This window comes from Patella vulgata, chromosome 1 (assembly GCF_932274485.2).
Source record: "Patella vulgata chromosome 1, xgPatVulg1.2, whole genome shotgun sequence".
Taxonomy (NCBI): Eukaryota; Metazoa; Mollusca; class Gastropoda; family Patellidae; genus Patella; species Patella vulgata.
Genome location: NC_065879.2, coordinates 63,928,486 through 63,950,407, shown reverse-complemented (window position 1 = coordinate 63,950,407; position 21,922 = coordinate 63,928,486). Strand labels below are relative to the sequence as shown.

At 35.5% G+C, this 21,922-nt stretch overlaps 2 protein-coding genes across 2 annotated transcripts in view; both read left to right on the top strand.

Moving 5' to 3' along the window:
• LOC126820771 (G-protein coupled receptor GRL101) overlaps positions 1 to 11,382 on the top strand; it is a 186,063-nt gene extending 174,681 nt beyond the window's left edge. The window contains exons 16-25 of the mRNA XM_050548891.2: positions 929 to 1,000; positions 1,345 to 1,416; positions 1,877 to 1,948; positions 2,630 to 2,701; positions 3,571 to 3,642; positions 4,588 to 4,659; positions 5,097 to 5,298; positions 5,683 to 6,339; positions 7,597 to 7,765; positions 8,108 to 11,382. Of these exons, the coding sequence (XP_050404848.2) occupies positions 929 to 1,000; positions 1,345 to 1,416; positions 1,877 to 1,948; positions 2,630 to 2,701; positions 3,571 to 3,642; positions 4,588 to 4,659; positions 5,097 to 5,298; positions 5,683 to 6,339; positions 7,597 to 7,765; positions 8,108 to 8,226 (1,579 nt within the window). The 3' untranslated portion in view covers positions 8,227 to 11,382. The remainder of the gene's footprint in view (positions 1 to 928; positions 1,001 to 1,344; positions 1,417 to 1,876; positions 1,949 to 2,629; positions 2,702 to 3,570; positions 3,643 to 4,587; positions 4,660 to 5,096; positions 5,299 to 5,682; positions 6,340 to 7,596; positions 7,766 to 8,107) is intronic.
• A 5,411-nt stretch (positions 11,383 to 16,793) lies between these two features.
• On the top strand, positions 16,794 to 19,458 carry LOC126809715 (uncharacterized). Its single transcript, XM_056103026.1, has one exon. It carries the CDS (start codon positions 16,798 to 16,800, stop codon positions 18,241 to 18,243), a length of 1,446 nt encoding a protein of 481 aa, XP_055959001.1. The 5' UTR covers positions 16,794 to 16,797; the 3' UTR covers positions 18,244 to 19,458.
• Positions 19,459 to 21,922: the final 2,464 nt, after the last annotated feature.

Sequence of the window (21,922 nt, the reverse complement as noted above, 5' to 3'; positions counted from 1 at the left end):
ATGTATGTTTATAACCTGATGTATTTTGTAAGGTGTTGTGTATAGAAATCTTGTTTTATGATTAAAGTAAAAATGCTATATTATGTCTTTTTTCTGAGAGTCACGAACCAAATGTCGACAATACCAAAACGGCTATGTTGATCAGATTCGGGCATTAAACAGTGATATATGGGATGTGTTACATATTGATAGGAAATCATTTCTGTTACATTTCTATATGCGAGTTGGTAAGAGTCTCGATATCTTGAACCCTGTTTGTAAATAATGACGACACGTTACAGACTATTATGATATTCCCCGCCTTCTGGCTGTATATCTGAGAGACTAGGATAATATTTGAGGCTCCAAAGCCATGTACTGGGGCGCCAACCTCTCAATAACTTTAATTTCTGTTTCCAAATTGATTATATGGCCCCTAAAATCGCTGGGTTTCCGGTAGCTGCCCAGTATACCCATGCGACAATCATGGTATGCTTACCAATACACTATGACACATACTTATGGAAGAACAATATTACTAATTTATTTGGGTGGCGTTTCAAAGGGTATTATATCAGCAATGTCAAGCAAGCTTATGTTCTACCATAAGTATGTGTTATAGTTTATTACTAAAATCAGAGTTTTCAATCTGTTGGTAGCTATAAATCCTTTGAATAAATTGGGGTTTTACTCAAGAATAGCACTGCCACTTAATCTGTTAGAAATTTATAAATTAAAGTGCATATTCAACAAGCAGTATTATTAAAAAGATGACTAATGACAATAAATTATTCCGACTTTGATTGCCGCTTTACGATAGGACAATTTCTGTTTTCTGGAGAGCTGAAACTTTGCTCGTTACAGTCGGCTGGAAAATTTGAACTTAAACTGACTACAGATTTAGATTAGCCTATATTGTTTGAAATATATTTTTAACTTTTATTCACAGGGACCTGAGTAACAACAATCTGCATTTTTTACCAAAAAGATGTTTCGAGTCCCTGTGGAGATTAGCCACATTGTAAGTACTGTTCTACAAAGAAATAAAAGATGGACTTGTACATGAATAGAGCACATACAGTATATACTCCACAATACGACCTAGAACAAACAGTACATAAATATAGCACGGGCAATATACACTCCTGAAAAGTACTTTATGAAATAGTATTTGGATCTAAAAATTATTTAAATCGGTTAATTTCACCATTTAAAAAGTGAACTTTGTTTCCTGTTGATTTCACATATCTTATATAAATAAAATAATAATAATTCTGCTGTCCCTTTCTTATAAACCAGCCAGTTTGTGATAATAATATAGGAGAATCATCTGTTTGATTAATAGATGTTCTATTTCCATTTCAGAGATTTACGGAATAACCATTTAACTGAAATCAGAAACGAAACATTTATTGGATTATCCAATCTAAGACAACTGTAAGTATGCGACGACGACTTCTATAAAGAGGTTTTATAAATTTGAATTGTAATTAAGATATTAGGTGAGGAGTGTGGAGATTTTGTCTAATGTGTCGGAGGTTCGCGTATTAATTAAAATTACCTCCCTTTGCGTCTAAATATTTTACATCTTTCGAAAGTCCCAGCTAATGCTGTCTGTAAATCATAGCATCCCATTTCCAATACCAGCTTGGTAGTCTGCCATATATTGATGATGGGTCATAAGGATATAGCTTCCCACCTACTCTCAATTCGACTTTCCTTCCTACAACACTTTGGTTACATATTATATTTGTTTTATTTTTAGCGGCTAACTGGGTAGACATCTTAACACGGGCTTTGTCTCTAGACGTGCAATTGTCAGCCAAGACAAATCAACCTATAACATCAAATGAAATCAATAAAGTCTTGTTATTTTAATGTGAATATATTATTACAGATATCTAACAGGCAATAAGATACAGTATATACATCCTGATTCATTTGTTGGTTTATCACATCTTAAATTTCTGTAAGTATATATCTACAACATTCTTAAATTACTGTTTTATCAATTAAATAATTATCTTAAATCATTCTTTTTTACAGGCAACATGTTTGACACGAAATGAAATGGGGTTTAACGTCTTATCATTTCTGCACCGACTGGGCTAATGAAGAAGGTCGTATGCCATACCGTGTGCTATGAGGGAAATTTTGCCCGTACAGTGACATTAGGACCTACTCTTTATGTCAAGAGTTCTTTTGCTTCACTCAAAATGAAGAAAAAAAAGAAATTATTTAACAGAAATGATGCGACGTATCTTGACAGTGGTCGTTTCTTTAGTGACGATAGTCTACTTGCTAGTTGACGTCATTTGTTAATATCACACAATTTTAACAATAAGAGCGATAATCCGGATAAGTGAACAAAAATTAGATTTAAAAAAGAAGGGTTCAAAATTTCAAATATATTATTTGTCTGTTTGCTGGTTTGCTACCCATTTGTTCTATTTTTGCTTTAAGTGCATGGCAATTTTGTTCAAATCGGATAACTGTCTTGAAAATAATGATGTCACATGGATTTTGACGTCATATATTTAAGAATTATTTTAAAGCTTATTGATTTTGTTATTTAGATGTTTGCTGAATTCCTACCCAATATGAGTAATATTGGTGTGTATTTATATTTTACTTTTTGTTTATATTTCAGTGATTTGAGCAATGAAAATCTTCATATTCTACCCCAGAATGCATTCGTTGGTTTACGGAATGTTTTCAATCTGTAAGTTAACCTAAAACTATATGAATAAGATCAATATAAATTATTGAATTGGGTTGATCCGATGGTTTGTTTCGAATAATGGTGGAACACAATCTATATAATTAATTCTTCGTTTCGAAAGAAAATGAAATCTGGCTTAACGTCCAACCGGGATAATAAAGACGCGCATAAATTTTGCCTAGTCAGCACCACTACGGTTTGTTCTGGGTTTTCTTTTTCAAATTCCAAGTGGGATTTTGTTTGCACACTGGACCTCGGGTTTTCGTCCAACCCACACGCCAGCGACACTGTTTCTTGCCAGGAGAGGAAAAATCTTATTGGCCTCCAATGCTTTTCGATTGTAACATCCAGTGTTATTCTCAATGCTACAAAATCATGTTAGCGCCTCAGCGACTTTCATTACTATCTGATCTTTTTTTTTTAAATTTCTTTTGGTTGTTTGAACGACTAAATTTAGGTGGTGGTGATCGTATATTTCGCTACCTGACAACCTATGTTATTTGTTCTAATCAGTAATCTTTTTTGATGGTTCTCCCTTGTCAGTGATGCAGGACGGAGAGCCTGACAAAGACAGCTGTCTAGTCATTCGAATGGGACGAAAAACCGAGGTCTCATGTACACATTGGCGTGCACGTAAAAGATCCCTTGACAGTTGGAATTCGATCTAAGAGTATGCCGTAATGCAGATGTCCGGGCAAAATTTCCCCTCATAGCACACTGTATGGAGTATGCCCGTCTTCATTTCATTTCTTCTTTGATATCTTATGTGTATGATTGATATGATTAATAAAATCAAAGCCAATCAGTGGGTATCTTTTCTTCTCTTTCTTTTTGGGGTTCATTATTGAATGTTATTTTTATGTTTTCAGTAATTTATCTAGAAATCATATCCAGTTTATAAACGATGGTGCTTTTAATGGGCTCAAGAATCTATATTTACTGTAAGTTTCTTAATGTTAAACTAATAATATTTTTATTCAAGGTAGTAACCATATAGGTAGATCTTCATCAGATGGTTATATGAAATGAAATGAAATGAAATGGGGTTTAACGTCCTACTGTTCTGCTCCTAACCTGGGCTAATGAAGACGGGCATACGCCATACAGTGTGCTATGAGGGAAATTTTGCCCGGGCAGCGGCACTATCGCCTACTCTTATATCGAATTCCAACTGCCAAGGGATCTTTTACGTGCATTCCAATGTATACACGGGACCTCGGTTTTTCGTCTCATTCGAAGGACTAGACAGCTGTCCTTGTCAGGCCCTCCGTCCTGCATCACTGACAAGGGGAACCACGCCGGAAAATCTGGATGAACTTTCTCGGCCAATGCAGGGATCGAACACCCGACCTCCAGACTAGCGAGCCAGCGCCTTACCCACTTAGCCACGTGGTCCCCAGATGGTTATATATATAGAAATAGAAGTGAACGTCATGTAACGTTAGCTAATGTTTATCATCGCGAACTAAAGTCTATCTCAATCAGTCATACACTATTCGATCTCGGCTTATCAAGACAACCGTTGTATAGCTAAACATAGTGCCCATTAATGCAGATTCTGTTTACTTTTTGTTAGAACATCAAATACAACTAACGGGATTTCGATTCCCCGGTTGTACGTGACAAGGAGTAGGGTGGCCTATCCAACCTCGTGGGTTTTCTCCGGGTCCTCCAGTTTCCCCACACTACTAAAGACCCCTACGCGCAAGCGAATTATTAAAATAAAATTGAACCATGTGTTAGTCCCGAAATGACCTAGTTTGTGTCGAGTGGAAGTTAAAACCCCATTTCTCTCTCTCACTCTTTAAATATCTCGAACGGTGATTGCACAGTTAATCATTATCAAATATATACTAAGCTTAAGAGTTATATAATAATATTTTCAGTGATATCTCCCATAATGATGTGGATATGATACAAGAAAATGTCTTCCATGGTATACCCAAACTTAAAACACTGTAAGTAGATGACAGATCAGTGTATATAGCTTTTTAGTATAACAACTTTATCGAGGTTTCCGTGGTATAATAACTTTATCCAGGTTTGATTTTCATGAAATTGTTTTTGTCCAATAGATGAAAAATTGCAGCCAATCAGAATCGAAGAAGTTCCACATTTGTGCTACAATATTCTATTATAATTAGTTTCCAAGTTACACCATCGTCTAGGTTTCAGAAATATAACGTAAGTTAATTTCCTGAACATGATGTTATCAAGATTTACCGTATATACCGCGTTAGCTATGTTGTATGGATATACCATTATTTAGGTTGTATGGATATACCGTTTCATAGCTATCCTTTATGTGACGCTTTAATTCTCAGTTAATGAACCCCTATGTTGTTTGAGTCACCATCTTGGTTTCCATGACAATGCTTTGTTGCTGTTTTTACAGATATACGGATGAGTTTAGATTTTGTTGTTTGGTAGCTACGGTGGTGGATCAGTGTTATCCCGAACCCGATGAATTCTCATCCTGTCAGAATCTTATGTCTAATTATATACTAAGAATTACCATCTGGATTCTCGGTATGGTGGCAGGGTTCGGCAATCTACTGGTCATTGGCTGGAGAGCACGAGATTTACGCGGTGGCAAGGTATGAATATATAGAATCATGGTATTTCTCCGGTACAGCTCCGATTGTCTTTCGTTTAACAGGATCAAAATGTGCACCGTTGTTTAAATGACATGTGGCTCACAAACACGACAGATTGAAATGTAGTGTCGTAAATGGCGTCATTAAGCACGATAGTGGTGAAAAGCTAAGATTTTGGACCGAATCAGCACTGATACACGTCTCGGGAGATTGTAAAATCTTTATTGAAAGAATTATTTCATTAGTGGAAGGGCTCATTAACAAATTGACATGACAGAGCAATATGGTTGTTGGGTTATATAATTTGGCCAATAACAACAGCAACATGCAAGAATTTGTTTTCTTGTCTTGTTTAATGTAATTTATATTATTTTTCTATTTCAGGTTCATTCGTTTCTCATAACGAATCTGGCTATTGGTGATTTTTTCATGGGAGTCTATCTGTTGATAATAGCTGTAGTTGATTCCTACTATCGTGGTGTTTACATATCATACGATAAAACATGGCGGCAGAGTAGTTTATGTCATTTTGCTGGTTTCATCTCCACATTCTCCAGTGAACTCTCAGTATTTACCTTGACAGTTATAACCCTTGATCGTCTCATCTGTATTCTATTTCCGCTCAAGATGCGCAGACTCTGTTTAAAGGAGGCCATGTTTGTTATGGCATGTGTGTGGCTCGTGGTCTTCATCATGGCCGTAATTCCGTTAATTGGTCTGGACTACTTTACCAACTTCTATGGCCGATCTGGAGTTTGTCTCGCGTTCCACATCACCCCGTCCAGTCCGCCTGGTTGGGAGTATTCTGTGGCTGTCTTCCTAGTGCTCAATTTCGTTTCGTTTCTTGTGATTTTTCTGTCATATTTTTGGATGTTTATTGTTGCTAAGAGGACGCGCAGTGCTGTTCGCGCCACGGAGACAAAGACTGATGCTGCTATGGCTAGAAGAATGACTCTGATTGTAATGACCGACTTCTTCTGCTGGGTACCTATTATTCTATTAGGTTATGCTTCACTTGGTGGTGCCAGTATTCCTAAACAGGTAAAGTACAATTAGTTCTTGAACCACGTTCATATTTGCTGATCTGTTTGTGCATCAACAAATACATATTTTAGATAACGCCTGCTGAGAATCAATCTGATTAAAACACAGATCCTTTTTCGTTTCGTTTTTTATAGTTCAAAATTTAATTTGATTTGTCTGTACTACACTAAGATCTGGAAGAGTTGTTATATAACATGCGTTCTGGATGGCGTGAGGGATTAACCAATGAAACCATCTGTTACGGTGACTTCTTGGCGTGCCATGCACGGAACTGTGGGTAAACCACTAGAAACATCAACGCTGATTAATTAATCAATGTCTGACGTCATAGGTCAAAAACCGCTCGTACGACACCCGACGCGACCTTCCAGTACATGTGGCCAGATCTTCATGTAGTGTAGGCCATCGAAAGTATAAAAAAACACGAAACGAAATTTAGATCTGTATTTCAGATTGGCTCGTAATATAATCCATTTTACACCATAGCCTAGATACCCCTTCAGTTTGATCCGTAACCGCGGTAACACTCTTTCTATGTAAGTGCTGTGGGCAAGTTATCTTTAGATGAAATGGGATGTAACGTATTTTCTAAACCGACCAGGCGTATGGTATGCAGTGTGCTATGAGTGAACATTTTGACAGGATAGCGGTGTTTCTACCTACTCTACAATCAATTATGTCCGCCAAGGAATTTTTAACCTGCTGTCGACGTGTACATGTGATCTCAGTTTTTCGTTCCATTTGAACGACTAGACACTGTTCCTTGCCAGGAATCTCCGTCCTGTATAACTGACAGGGGGCACCACGCTTAAAAGACCATAGGAACTTTTTTGGCCAACACTGGGACCGAACCTGGGATCTGTTAGTTAGTGAGCCAGCGCCTTACTCACTAAACCACCGCTAATGAATGTGTGCTATGATGGAAATTGATCGCCTACACTTCATTTGATTCCAACTGTCAACGGGCCTTTCATGTGCACGCCAACGAGTACTCGGAATGACTCGTGTCCTCCTTCCCATACTACCGACTAAACACTTTTCCTTATCGGCCCTCCGCCTAGCACCATTGACGAGTGGAAACCAGGATGGAAAATCCTGAGGAACTTTCTCGGTCAACACCAGAATGGAACTGTGGACCTCGACCTCTTGGATAGTGAGCAAGCGTCATATTCACTGAGCCACATCGCCAATAAAAATAGAACTAAAATGAATATATTATGACAAAACTTATGTTATATTTCCATTCCATTTCAGGTCTACGCCTGGGTAGCTGTGTTTGTTCTACCATTAAATTCCGCTATTAACCCCGTCCTCTATACTATCTCTACCGCTCCTTTTTTGGGTAATGTCAAGAGGCGTGCTTATAGATTCAGGAAATCATTCATGAATTCATTCACCATGGAAACCAAAAATACTTTTATTGGTAAGTAATGCTACGTTCAAATTATATCATATAAATGGTAATCACGAGTTGACTTAAATCACGTTACTGTCCTCATACCTATCACTTAGACGTAACTGGGATCTGGTCCTCAATGACAACCCATATCATCTTTAAAACTCTGACATCCTATTTATTTATATGGCTATACTCTGGTAAAATATAAGTATTATAAAAAATGGTTGGCAGATGCTCTGAGTACTCCAAAATCACCAATAGGATTACTGGTTTTCTTTCGGGAATTATTGCGGGGGGGGGGGGGGGGATAAACATAAAGCATACCTTAATCTCTGAATTATTTATATATTTGTTTCTATATTTCAGATGAAAGAACTACTACATCTTGGGACAGAAAATCGCCATATAGACATATGGATCTTATTAGAATGCGCGGATTGGACAGATCGCCGGTTCACTCTCAATCCGACCAATCAGATTATTAGAATGTCAGACTTAATTCGTAAAGTTCATGAACGAATGGGAATTAGAAAGACCTCCAGTTCTCTTAAAATTGACCAAACAGATGAATGGTTTCAGAGTGTGTGGGCTGGTACTTACTGTTCACTCCCATTACCAACCTTACCAATCAGAATATCAAATTATTTAACTGTTTTATGGATCTAATAAGAGTGCGTGGATTGTACAGATCTTTAGTTCACTCGAAATCTGACCAGTCAGATTATTATGTTTTTAAAGGGTATTATGGATCTGGTTAAACGACGTGTGGATTGGATAGATCTTGTTATTATACTCCAAAACTGGGCTAACTCTGGTTGACCAATCGACTGACTAACCGGTGTCTAATCGAAGTCATGGAACTGGTTCGAATTCGTGGAACTAATTAGAATTGTTGAAACTAATTAGAATTGTTGAAACTAATTAGACTTTGTGAAACTAATTAGACTTCGTGAAACTAATTAGACTTCGTGAAACTATCTAGAATTCGTGAAACAAATTAGAATTCGTAAAACTAATTAGAATTCGTAAAACTAATTAGAATTCGTAAAACTAATTAGAATTCATGGATTGGATAGATCACCAATCCATTAAAAAGCCTAACTGAATTAGTATCTGAAACTGCCTCGTCTAAGTAATTTTGCTAAGTTATACTTTGTAAAGCCCTACCGAGTCAAGCTTCTAGTTGGTTTGTTTAAATATACTAGCTTTGATGGCCATGTAAATAATCCGAAAAAATATAGATGTATTATTATTAGATGTGTAATTGGAGCTTTAACGTATTAACACATTAAATGATATTTAATGCGTCAACGGTTTAAAATAAATTATTATGTACACTTTGAATATAATGTTTATTATATATTGTATATAATGTATTTAATACCATAATTAAAAAAAATATGTAATAATCGTGTGGGTGTAATACGTGTAAATTGATTATATTTTTCAACTGTCATTGATATTTCAAATATGACATATATTTATATTTGAGACTTTTATCAGAATCCACCGTTTTGTACATTCAAAGAATTGATATATGTTCTGCTGAAAGTGTATTATTCAACTATTTGTGCTTTTATTAAGGGATATTTATAAATAGTCAACAACCATTTATTGTGTTTTAATAACTATGTGGGTTTTTTTATTGTTAAACAACAACTATTGTGTTTTATTAAACAACAAATCTAAGTATTCAACAACTAGTGTGGTTTATAAACTATAAATATTCCGCAAATGGTATATACTTTTAAATAAGAACTATAAGTAACGAACAACCACATGTTTTATTAAATAACAACTATACATATTCAACAGAGAGATGATTATATTATTTATTCATCAATAGCTGAAAGTATATTACTGAGCAACTTTAATAAATATTTAACAACAGCTGTGAATCAACAACAATACCCCCGATAACAAAATTAACTCAACAACTCTAAATGGATTATACGACAATTTAATGAAGTGTGTTATTTAATAACCACTGACAGTGTATTACTTAACAGCTGTGTACGAATTATCCGACGACAACATCAATAATAAGTCTATCATTAAATATGAGGGGAATATGTCCATTTATCCGAATGTCGAAATCATATGTATATATTGTTCAAATGAGTTAATAGCTCAATTGTTTTAGCCCTCCCTTTAAATGTTTTAAGAGATAGAAAACATTTGACTTCACATATTAAAATGTTTTCAGTTTAACTAACAACAGTTTCATGAAAACTATATGCCCTTTATCTGTAAATATATCGACCGAAAAATTATCGCTCAGAAACGGGAGCTCGTTATTATTATAGCTTTTGTTATTTTGTCTATATTGGCTTGGTTATATTTTTACAATTCAACAGATCGAGTAATTACCAAAGGAGCACCGTAAGTGCACAATTTCACTCTTATGTAATTTTGTCGTGCATGATTCTACTCCTATATGATTATTTCGTTTAATCGAAATATTAATTCGTTTAAACGAAATACTATTTCGGATTGAGGCGATAACCCTTGAACTGCAACACAAACTAGGTCATTTCGGGACTAACACGTGGTTCAATTTTATTTCAATAATTCGCTTGCGCGTAGGGGTATTTAGCAATAGGAGGAAACACGTGGACCCGGAGAAAACCTACGAGGTTGGACAGGCGACCCTACTCCTTGTCACGTAAAAGTGGTCAATGAAACTTGACTCAGTGACAGACCTCATGGTTTCACGCACACCACTAGACCACCCAACCCCCTTTCGCTGGAACTGCAGGCCACGGAACAATGAAAATCGATAGGGTGCACAAGATTTTTGTAATGGGGATCATGTATATTTCGTTATAAAGAACTAATTTTCGTAGAAACGATTTAATATTTGTTTAAACAAATTAATATTTTGTTATAACGAATTGGTATTTCATTTAAACGAATTGTTGCCACGGAACAATGAAAATCGATAGGGTGCACAAGATTTTTGTAATGGGGATCATGTATATTTCGTTATAAAGAATTAATTTTCGTAGAAACGATTTAATATTTGTTTAAACAAATTAATATTTTGTTATAACGAATTGGTATTTCATTTAAACGAATTAATATTTCGCTTAAACGAAATAATTATATTTAAGAGTGGAATCGTGCACTTAAGGGGCTCCGTAATTGCTTGATATTTTCCTATATTCTCTGTTTTGTCGACCATAAAATTACGGTACTTTTGTTGTTGTGTGTATGATTTTTTTCTTTCCAGATGATGAAGCTATTTCATTAAAATACGTATGCTGATTCTTACATTCAACTCTTACTGGTGAAAGTTGCTTCCATTGAAAAGGCATGATGTTGTAAAGTAGCGAAATCCTTAGTCTATAATATAGTCTGTATGTTCCAGGCTACCCGTCACGGTAGTGATGAAAATTGGATCATAATTATGTCCATTACATTCTGTATAGTAAAAGTAATATAAGATAAGGTCTGGATAATAATAATAATGATTATAAAAGCTTCGACCAATAATTGATACCTTTCGGTGTATCCTCTATATCTGGAGTTGAGTTAATTGCGATAATTAATTAGATATAAATTTAGAGAAATACATAGTTTGTTGATATGTTTGTCATGTTATTGTTGTTGTTTATTAGATAAAGTTTTTTATACAAACAGCCACAGATATTGTCCAATGTCTCTAACATGGCAGTTGGTATTGGAAGTAGGATAGGCGGAAACGCCGTTGCCCCCATCAGATTTCTCTCCTCTCAAAATGACAAAAGGATTGTGTTGAGAAAAATCCAAATAATATTCCAAGTTAGCTTTGCTGTTGTTGGGGATAACATTTGTGAGACCGACATTTATGAGTCGTTTGAACTGGAGAAAAACCTTTGTGGTTGGAATATGAACCAAAGTAAGCGACAATACCATAATACGACGGTCGCAAATTCACAGATGTAGTATTTTAAAGAAACTTAAAACCCTATTCCATTTCTCTAGGGCTACAAACTGACGAATATGTTTTCTCAGGTTTATGTGACAATAATAGATTTATGAGTCAAAGGGGTTGTTACGGCAAGTGGAGCAAGGTTTAATTATCTGTTAACATTTCTTTCAAATTACATATCTAACTAGAACTGCGATGCAGTAATGACGGGTTTCACCGGTGCCACGTTACCCTAAACATATGTCACTTCCGGTACCAATGAACGCATTAAACAGGTTTCCACCTCATCATTGCACACATCAAATAAAATGGACGCCGAATCAACCAAATCCAGCAATATCAATTCATTTTATATATTTGTTACATGTAAGTGTACAGTACTTCCGGTGATAATGAAAATGTTCAATTAGTTTTATGAAATCAGAAATGGCATAAGGCATCACATGGTGAAAATTTTATGTAAATCGAATAATAATTGCCACTTTTATAGACCAAAAACCTTAAAAAGTGACTTGTAGAAAACCGTCAATTCCTCTGCAACCATACAAGTTAGAAACCATTTTCTGGAATCTGTATGATCGTATGGGTTTATTCTATTTGTTGATTGGAATCAAATATCATAATTTTAAAAACATAACTACTCAGACTCATTTGAATAAAATATCTGTTTTGAAAGCTAAAAATACAGTTTTTGCCAAAATGACGTTACTTCCGGTGATAATGAAAATCTTAAATTACTTGTATGAAATCGTAAATGGCATTAGGTATCACATAGTGAAAATTTCATGAAAATCGAATAATAATTGACACTTTTATGGACAAAAAACCTTGAAAAGTGACCTGTTGAAAATTACCTATTTCTCTACAACTGAACAAGTTAGAAACCATTTTGTGATACCTATATGATCGTATGGGTTCATTCTATTAGTTGATTAGAATCAAATATCAAAATATTAAACAAACAACAAATACGACTCATTTCAATAAATTATTTGTTTCTAAGGCTATAAATACAGTTTTTACCCAAATTTCGTCATTTCCGGTGACATGGAAAATGTTAAATTGAGTTGAACTAGTCACAATTGACATTATGCATCAAATGGTGTCACTTTTATGAAAATCCAATAATAATTGACTCTTTTACAGACACAATAGCGTAAAGAGTGACTCATGCAAAATTGACCATTTCTCGGCAACTGCTCATATTACAAACTAATTTTGAGATAGATTCTCTTCGTATGGATTAATGCTACAAGTTTATGAAAGTTGCGAAGAAATATTTTAAAATATGAAAAGCCTGAATGGGTTGTAAATAGCTCATTTTTTCACCTTTTTCACCTTTAAATCAAAATGACCCGAAAACGAAATCGAAATTAAAAAAACTGAGCCCGATGTTTTCTGCGCCTTTACAGGGCACACACTTTCAGTCATACCAGATTTGAAAAAAATATTATTTGCTTTCAAAAAGTGGTACCGAACTGTCAAAATTGTAGTTTTTGCTAAATTTACGTCACTTCCGTTGCCGAAAGGTAACTTTACCGGTAACAAAAAAAATGACATTTTGGATTACGGAGCATATGAACTTTGTTTTATACAAATCGAGCAATAAATAATTAATCCAGGACTGAAAAACTGAATTAGCCAATGGGGGTCAAGGAAATTTACGATGACAAAAAATGGTGCCATTTTTGGTCAAATCAGATGACTCTTTAACCCTGGGTAAAATACCACATTAAAATATTCATGAATAAAAAAGTTTTTTGTAAAAATTTAAATTTTCAAAATTTGGCGCCTAATATCTCCGACGATTCGTGGAAAATCAAAAATCTAAAGAACCGTGGCTATGTGCCTTGTCTCTGGCTATGTCAAAATGTATCCAATGTTAAAATCCGACGATTATTGTTAATATTACGGCAATATTTCAAAAATCGACAAATTCGACGATTTCGGACATTTCGCATTGTCGCAGAACGTTCGAAATAGCTTTAATCTCTAAGTCACACCCACTTTTCCAGTAAAACCGAAGACATCGAATCAATCCGACAAGTAGTTTCTGAGATACAATCAAATTGGAAAAAAAAATAATAATAAGAAGAATAATAATAAGAATAATTTTAACAAAAACAATAGTGTTTCACACAAGCTACGCAGTGTGAAACCCTAATAATAATAAGAATAATTTTAACAAAAACAATAGTGTTTCACACAAGCTACGCAGTGTGAAACCCTAAAAATCACTATATCATACGAAGCTGTAAGAAAGGCCTTCATGCGTGTTCAATAAAAATTCAGCCATGCAGAACGGGTTTAGTTTACGATCAAAAATATCAAAATGGTGAATGTACGGACCATAAGTATGCAGGTATATTAGATTCAAAATTCTAACGTGCTATCGTCTAATTTCTAACTTCTATTTGCGAAATTTTTAACTTCTGTTCGTGTAATTTCTAAAACCTATTCATGTACTTTTAAAATTAGGAAAACGTAAAAGGTTGACAACAACTGCTGCAATATGTTCCCCATGGCTGACTTTCTCAACAAAAAAACGGAATTTGAGATCGTTTTTTCTACAGTATAAAATTTCTATTAACTTTAGACTTATGCAAAACTAATGTTACATGTAGAGTAAAATATTGTGTAGGCACTTACATCCAAGAGTGTGGATCAGTCTACATAATCGATATAATACAACAGATATACAAACAGTATTTAGTCGGATGTGTGTAAGTATTCATTTTCATATTAAACTATAACATAACATGTCATATAAAACTATACCAAGTCATATTGAAGTATATGTAGTCGTATTAAACTATACTAAGTCATATAAAATCATACCAAGTCATATAAAATCATACCAAGTCATATAAAATTATACAAAGTCATATAAAACTATATCAAGAATATTGGCTAAGCCCCAAAACATGTTGATGCCTGCGGAGAAGATAGATATGGAAATTCACACAGGAAATAGCCACTGGTAGAATGAAATTTAGCTCACTGGTCATATTGTAGTTTGTCAAACACCATTGCCATGACAATAAACGAAGTCTCAATTGTCAGGCATTTTATCGGCGCCATGTTAGCGTTTAAAGCAGATACGGTGGGCATACAGTGGCGGCGCCAGCCGTCGGTGGTTGCAGGGGTGAGACTGGGGCAAAGTCCAAGGTTAAGGGGGAAAAGCACGAGCTTTAAATAGGGGAAAATTTTGAAAAACAGGCTGCCGGAAATGCAACCTGGCAGTATTTTAGGCACTGATCGTTGAGGTAAAGTGTCAAACGAACGAGCTTGCTAACCTCGACGAAGCCCACTCACGAGCGCCAAAGAAGGAAGTCCTTACACAGGGTATGGGGGACCTCCTCCAGAAAATTTGGAAAAATTCAGTATTCAGTCAGGTACCGATGGTCTAGATAAAAAAAAATCTGACCAGATTGGTTAGAAATCACGCAGACTCTATAACATGCAAGTCTATGACTGAGTGGGGATGTGGGATTTAATCACCGTACAAGGTATTGATTACCGAAACGTATCACAAATACTTTTTTTTTTATTTTCTAAAATCATTGGGGAGGGGGGGGGGGACAAACAGAGGGCAGACCAGATTTATGCAAATAGCTCCTACATGATACATCATAGATACATCAGGATACATCAATTGTAAATGGATGAAATTGTATTAATTATTAAGTTATTTAAGATGTTATAGTATATAGACATTACGTTCCGATGTTATAGTCATACATGTGTATACATGCCTTATCGCACCTCGATTTAGAAACTTAAGAAGATTAAAAGCTACCTAATACTACAATAAAGGGGCATTTAAACTGAGCGCGAACGCGACCGCGGCGACTGCATTTGATTGCCTAACTGCTATTTCAATGAAGTAGTTTATACTGACGGCGGAATTTTTGTTCGAGCGGAAAACCACAGTGATTGGATGAAGAGTGATTTTTTGGGATCAGTTCGCGCGGACTATTTTCATTAGCCAATCAGAGTGTGAGCTCAAAAGTCATACATGTGACGTATATGTAGCAGGTGACTTGAGACGGCTTCGCCATACCAGGTGGCAAGACAGAAGAGCTCATTCTGCAAATCGATAAGCATCCTGTTTTGTACGATAAAAGTCGCAGGGTCTTCAAAGGTGTTGATAGGAAGAAAATGATATGGACAAATATATGATGACGTATAACCGAAGATGTTCAAATCATAAATGCGGCACTTTCATCTGCGAAATTCCATGCGTATCGTCGATTTCAGTACGAACGATGATTCGAGCGGAAAATCGCAGAGGTCCCACTTCGCGGTCGTGCTCGCGTTCGCGCTCAGTATAAACGGCCCTTTAGGGTAGGCTATATACGAGAGTAAGCCCTGTCTCTCTTCATTCGCTCACACTGTATATACCAACACCCGTAATAAATGTAAGTTGTTCTTAAAAGTAGTCTACATTATATTGCAATATTTTAATTGTCTTTTATTTTATGGTTATTATTTTATATTTGAGGGGAAAGGATAATAGTTTCTAATATTAACCATACCATGTTGGTACATTTTAAAGACCACATATGCGTTAATAATGAAATCTTTATGTCATAAGTAATATCAACGAGCGTATTGGGTGACATATAAACGATGTACAATGTTTCAAGTAGAATCCTACATCTCACCCATCTTCAATAGGCGGCATGATCTCGTTTTAACATCTAATCAAGCCGAGACTATGCCAATATTTCACACGCTTTTTTCTCGGCTCATAGTGGATCAATTTTATTGAAATTTTCAGCAAATTACCTTTACACTATCTAGTTTTTTAACTATTATAGCGAGAATTGCCATCTCGTTATATTATCTCCCATAATGTATCTTCAAACATTTATTAACATGTCAAGCCAATGGCCAACTCTCTGGGCCGTCGGATGGCTCCGATTTTAAGAAGATTAAAACACCGCGGCCATTTAAGAGTTACGTAAACATCATGTATCTTTTTGTTTACCTTTTGTAAGTCATGTATATCCTGTACCCTAACGCCCTTCTTATTATCTTCGCATTTTACTCATATCCCAGTTCTTATAGGTTCATTTTGCTATGTGTTTTTTTTCCAGCTGAACGAGCGAGCATGAGATGGAAAGCAACACGATGTGTAATGAAATATTTAAAGGTCGCTTCTATCATTTGTATTATAATATTATATTCAAGTACAGTTTACTGGAAGATATCTTGGAATATAGCAGATTATAGCATTCCGAAAAGTGCGGCTTCGATACTATGGCATCTAAATCACACACAACTTTCAAAAAGTAGGGTCAATAAGTTGTACCAGAATAATCAACCATATTTGACCAAAGCTGCTAATTCGTTATTTGATCACAATTCAACATTACCTTCTAAGAATGCTACAACTAAAGTCTACCAAAGGAATTCCACTAAAACGGAATTATCTAAGAATTTAACTAAATTCTACCGAAATGCATCATCCCAAGTCTACCAAAGGAATACCACTAAAACGAAATTATCTAAGAATTTAACTATATTCTACCGAAATGCGTCATCCCCCAAAACGAAGTTATCCCTAAACACTCTACATTTTTCTCCGTCTAAAATTAATATACCCCGAAATGCAAACATTTCATCGTCTGGTATGAAGTTTTCCAAAAATCTAAGTAGGCCTGCTTCTCAACCAAAGCTTTCCAAGAATCTAAGCATTTCACTTATTGATAAGAGGTTGCCAAAAAATCCGATATTTTCAGGTGACTACATATTAAATAATGTTTCAATCTGTCCAGAAATGACTCGGATAATGGTAGTTATCTTAGTCCATACATCACCTGATCATTTTATCAGGCGACAAAACATTCGGTCCAGTTTTGGATCCCGGAAGCTGTACCTACCAGTTAAGGTGCGTGTCGTGTTTTTGTTAGGTCGTGTCAAGCAACAAGAAACGCAGAATCTGATTCTAAAAGAACATAGAACATATGGCGACACGGTGCAAGGTGCGTTTATGGATGACTATAAGAACTTAACGTATAAAGGCGTCATGGGGTTACACTGGGTATCAAACTTCTGTCGGAATGTGAAATATGTCATCAAAATGGATGATGACGTAGCTTTTGATATGTGGCGTTTTCTGGGTCATTTTAGTTCTAGAGATCTCACAAGGACTCTGTATTGTGGAGGTGGAGTCAAAGGTCACGTGCGTCGTACCGGAAAGTGGTCGGTACCGGAGTACAAATTCAGGGGCTACAAGCGCTATCCGTTTCGTTATTGTTACGGGTTTGTTGTTATAATTAGCAGTGATATGATCTCAAAACTTTATCAGGCTTCCTTCACCGTGCCATTTTTCTGGATTGATGACGTGTATCTGTATGGAATGTTACCGTTAGAAGTTGGTAACGTGAACATAATACGAGCTTCTGGCCATCTTAACTTACTACCTAGGATGGACGGTTTGCAGTGTTTGCAAGATAAAGGAGCCGAATGTCCACTGTTGGCCGTCACAGTTTCTGAAACAACTTTTAACATTACGTGGAATTTAATCCAACAACGAAATAGTCAATTACATTCGACGGTTGGTAAGAACAAAGCCAAATGACTATACAATGTATAACTATTTATAGTATCTTTTCCTGTAAATTAAAACTTTATAAAGTATTTTGATGGTTATTCTCGCGCATCGAGTTTTGTTATGACGCCATCCTCGGTTTGGTTTTTTTTATGACGCCATATTCGGTTGCTGAATGGTACGTACCATAATAACATAATTGAAGAATATATACTACATTCTGAAGATAAATTTAAACTTAAAGAACATAAAAATGATTTATGAATGTCGGCCAAATAGTGAATGGTTTCCTGGAGAATGTCTGATGAATGTCCGAAAATAGCTCTTTTGAGATCGAAATTAACTTATTTTCCCGAAACGCAGTTCTTTGGGAACATTTTGAACTGTTGCAGTCCATGATAATGTTTCAAGGTATCGGTTGTAGAAAGCGACAATGCCAAATTTAGCATAATACTACTTAAGATACCTGTTCCAATAAACTTGAAATGTTGGTGGTATATCAATAACCTACAGCGATATTATATTTTTTCAGTTAATTAAAAATAATAAAAAAAACTATTCCCTAAGAAGCTGATTAATCACTGTTTCATCAAATAATTACACCTGTACATAATAATATAACTATAGATCACACCTGTACGTAATAACAGGTGGCATATTACCGGATCGAAAGGCTAGTTCATGTTTTGTATAATAAATGTTAGCTTTAGGGAGAACTAGAGGCCAACCAGATTTTAATAATTACTTCATTGGTTGTTGATCTTGATAGTTTTTAGTTTCTTGTAAGGCTCCCATTTTTACCTACAAAATAATTAATATGTGACAACTTTTTTGGAATACTTGGACGACATAGTTGTTGTGGGCATGTTTCGTTGTCTGGCAACCAATCTTTTTTCTTGTACAAATAAGTAAAATGTAAACAATTGGTATGTCCATTAATCTTTTAATTTGATTATTAATGATAATTTGATTTATTATGAGTTTTTACTACACATGTTAATTGACACTATTGGGTACACTCACCTTTTTATCACAATTACTGTTTATGTCAGACTTTTATTGCTAACATATTTGTCCCATAACTGGTTGCATACCATTCATAATGGATATGAAAACAGATTTGGGGTATCTGAGGTGAAAGAGTGGTGTCCAGTGGTATTACTCTTTATTCCTTATTAAATATTTATTGAAATCATTACATAGAGAATAAATGGTAGAACTTCACTCTCCCCATGAGGTATTGATTTATCAGCCATAGATGTGTGTACATAAAAAAAGACTGTTAATAAAGTATAGTTCATTTCAATTTAAAGTTATTTTTGCTCTTTACTCAGATCCTCTCAGTAGTGTTTAGAAAAAGTATCTGACACACTGTAAGCATGCATATGCACCAAGTAAAGTGTTTAAGTACACCAGAGCAAGTGGCAGTTCAGTTGCCACCCAAACAAGTGTGTGGTATACCCCAGGGCGGTGTTTCAATTACACTTCTAGAAGATGTACTGATACCTTATTTAGTGTTCAATTACACTCTGCAGAAGATAAAGTGTACCCTATATAATACCCACTTATACTTTCAGAGGACAAATTAAACTGTAAACAGTGTTTAATTACACCCCAGAAGATATAATTGTACTCTAGATAGTGTTTGATTCCACTTTCAACAGATATAGCTTAAGCCCATATAGTGTTTAACAGCACTTTCAGAAGATATAGCTACATCCTAAATGGTGTTTAGTTGCACTTTCAGGAGACATAGCTATACCCTATATATGGTGTTTTATTACACTTTAAGAAGATTTAGCTATATTCTAAATAGTGTTGATTTACACCTTCAGAAGATATACTAATATCCTAAATAGTGTTAGATTGCACTTTCAGGAGATATACCAATATCCCAAATAGTGTTGAATTACACTTTCAGAAGATATATCTATAACTTAAATAGTGTTGAATTGCACTTTCAGAAGATATATCTATACCCTAGATAGCGTTTGTTTACACTTTAAGAGAATATAAGTACACCCTAAATAGTGTTTAATTATATTTTTAGAAGAACATTTTACACTTTCGTTAGATATAATTTCACGGTATAAAGAGGACATTTACACTTTTAGATGATTTCACATATCCTCAAATAAGTGTAATTAATAGCACTCAATGAAGTGCTTTTATACGCTATTGCAAGTGGCAGCTCAGTTGCCACTCGTACAGATGTAAAGTAACACTATTGTTTTAACTGTGTACCGGGCGAATTTTTGGGAACAGTTTGCACGAACGATTTTAATTGGCTAATCATAGTTCGGGGTCAAAAGTCATACATGTGACGTATCGGTGGCAGGTGATTTAAGGCGAATTTGCCATGCCACTGCCAGGTGACAAGACAGAAGTACTCATTCAACTGCGGCGAATTTCCGCGCGTTGCAGTGGGCTGTAATCGCGTTCGCAGTTGGGTCGCGTTCGCGTTTAGCCTTTATCGAGTTCACAGGGCTAATGGTAGCGTCTTTGGCAAAATGGGGTAACTCTGGAACGGAAAATCGTAGAATGCTGAATATCGACAGTTTGCGTCTTCGCATGACCATAATGCTTCACACTAATGCGAAAAGGACCCGTAAAAACTGTAGCCTCTGTCGCGTCCATAAGCTATTTGTAGACAGACGGTCTGAGTGACAACATAATATACAAACACTGAAATGTGGGCCTATAAAAATCACTTACATGTATTATTGTTGTATGAAACTTTGTGGTTGGAGTGGTGGGGTGAAGGCTTTATCAGCGCCTGGAAAGCCAGCTCATGGAAGGCGGACGTCGACGGAAAGACGCGTGTCCATACAGCGGATTTTTCTCCATGCTTTTGACCCCATCCAGGAAGTGGCCATTTGTAGCATAAGTTTTGGCATCCCATTGCTGGTCTGTTGAAGTCAGAAAAAGTCCAACAATACTTTTTATATCTATTAGCGTGTGTCAGTGCACAGTTGTATTATAATTCACCCAGGTATCAGGAGTTTACATACTCTGACAACCAATGTGCAAACGACTATTTTCATCAACATAACATGTAATAGACAAATTATGTACGAAATTCTCACCATCATAAATAAAAACAAACAAAAACAAATATATATTTTGTTTATAAACACAAATATTTGACCTAATATATATTTAATATAATTAGAATTTTACACGGTGGCGAGACTAATGAGGGGTAAATGATGAAATTATTTTAATATTATAAAGATTCAAATCATAGGAATGTTCAAAAATATGCCACGGATTTAACAATGACGTCAATGTGGATTGAATTACGAGTCACACGCCTCATCCTTAAATGCAGTTATCCCGCTTTATGAGTATAACAGGCTAAAAACCACCATAGTTCAATGTTAACTCTCTATGGCCTTATACAACGGTTTCCCCAAAACGTGTATGGGCTTGACCACTGAATTCTGGAATACACAAACAGGGAACATATTATAACTAACCGCCATAATATACATCACCATTAAAAAGATTTTAACTCTAAAATCCTTTCCTGTTACAACCATGAATAGTCACAAAAACCTGCAGAACATGAAAATCATATATACATTTCTTTAATTGTAGACTAAAACGGGAATAAAAATCGTAATATAAAAGGGGCGAAAGAGAAAGATAGTCTATATTATAGCAACTGTATAGGGTTTGGGTGTGTGCATCCAATAGACTGACATTC

Excerpts from the sequence above, each read along its gene's own strand:
- LOC126809715 (XM_056103026.1), top strand. The coding sequence starts at position 16,798 with ATGAAATATTTAAAGGTCGCTTCTATCATTTGTATTATAATATTATAT.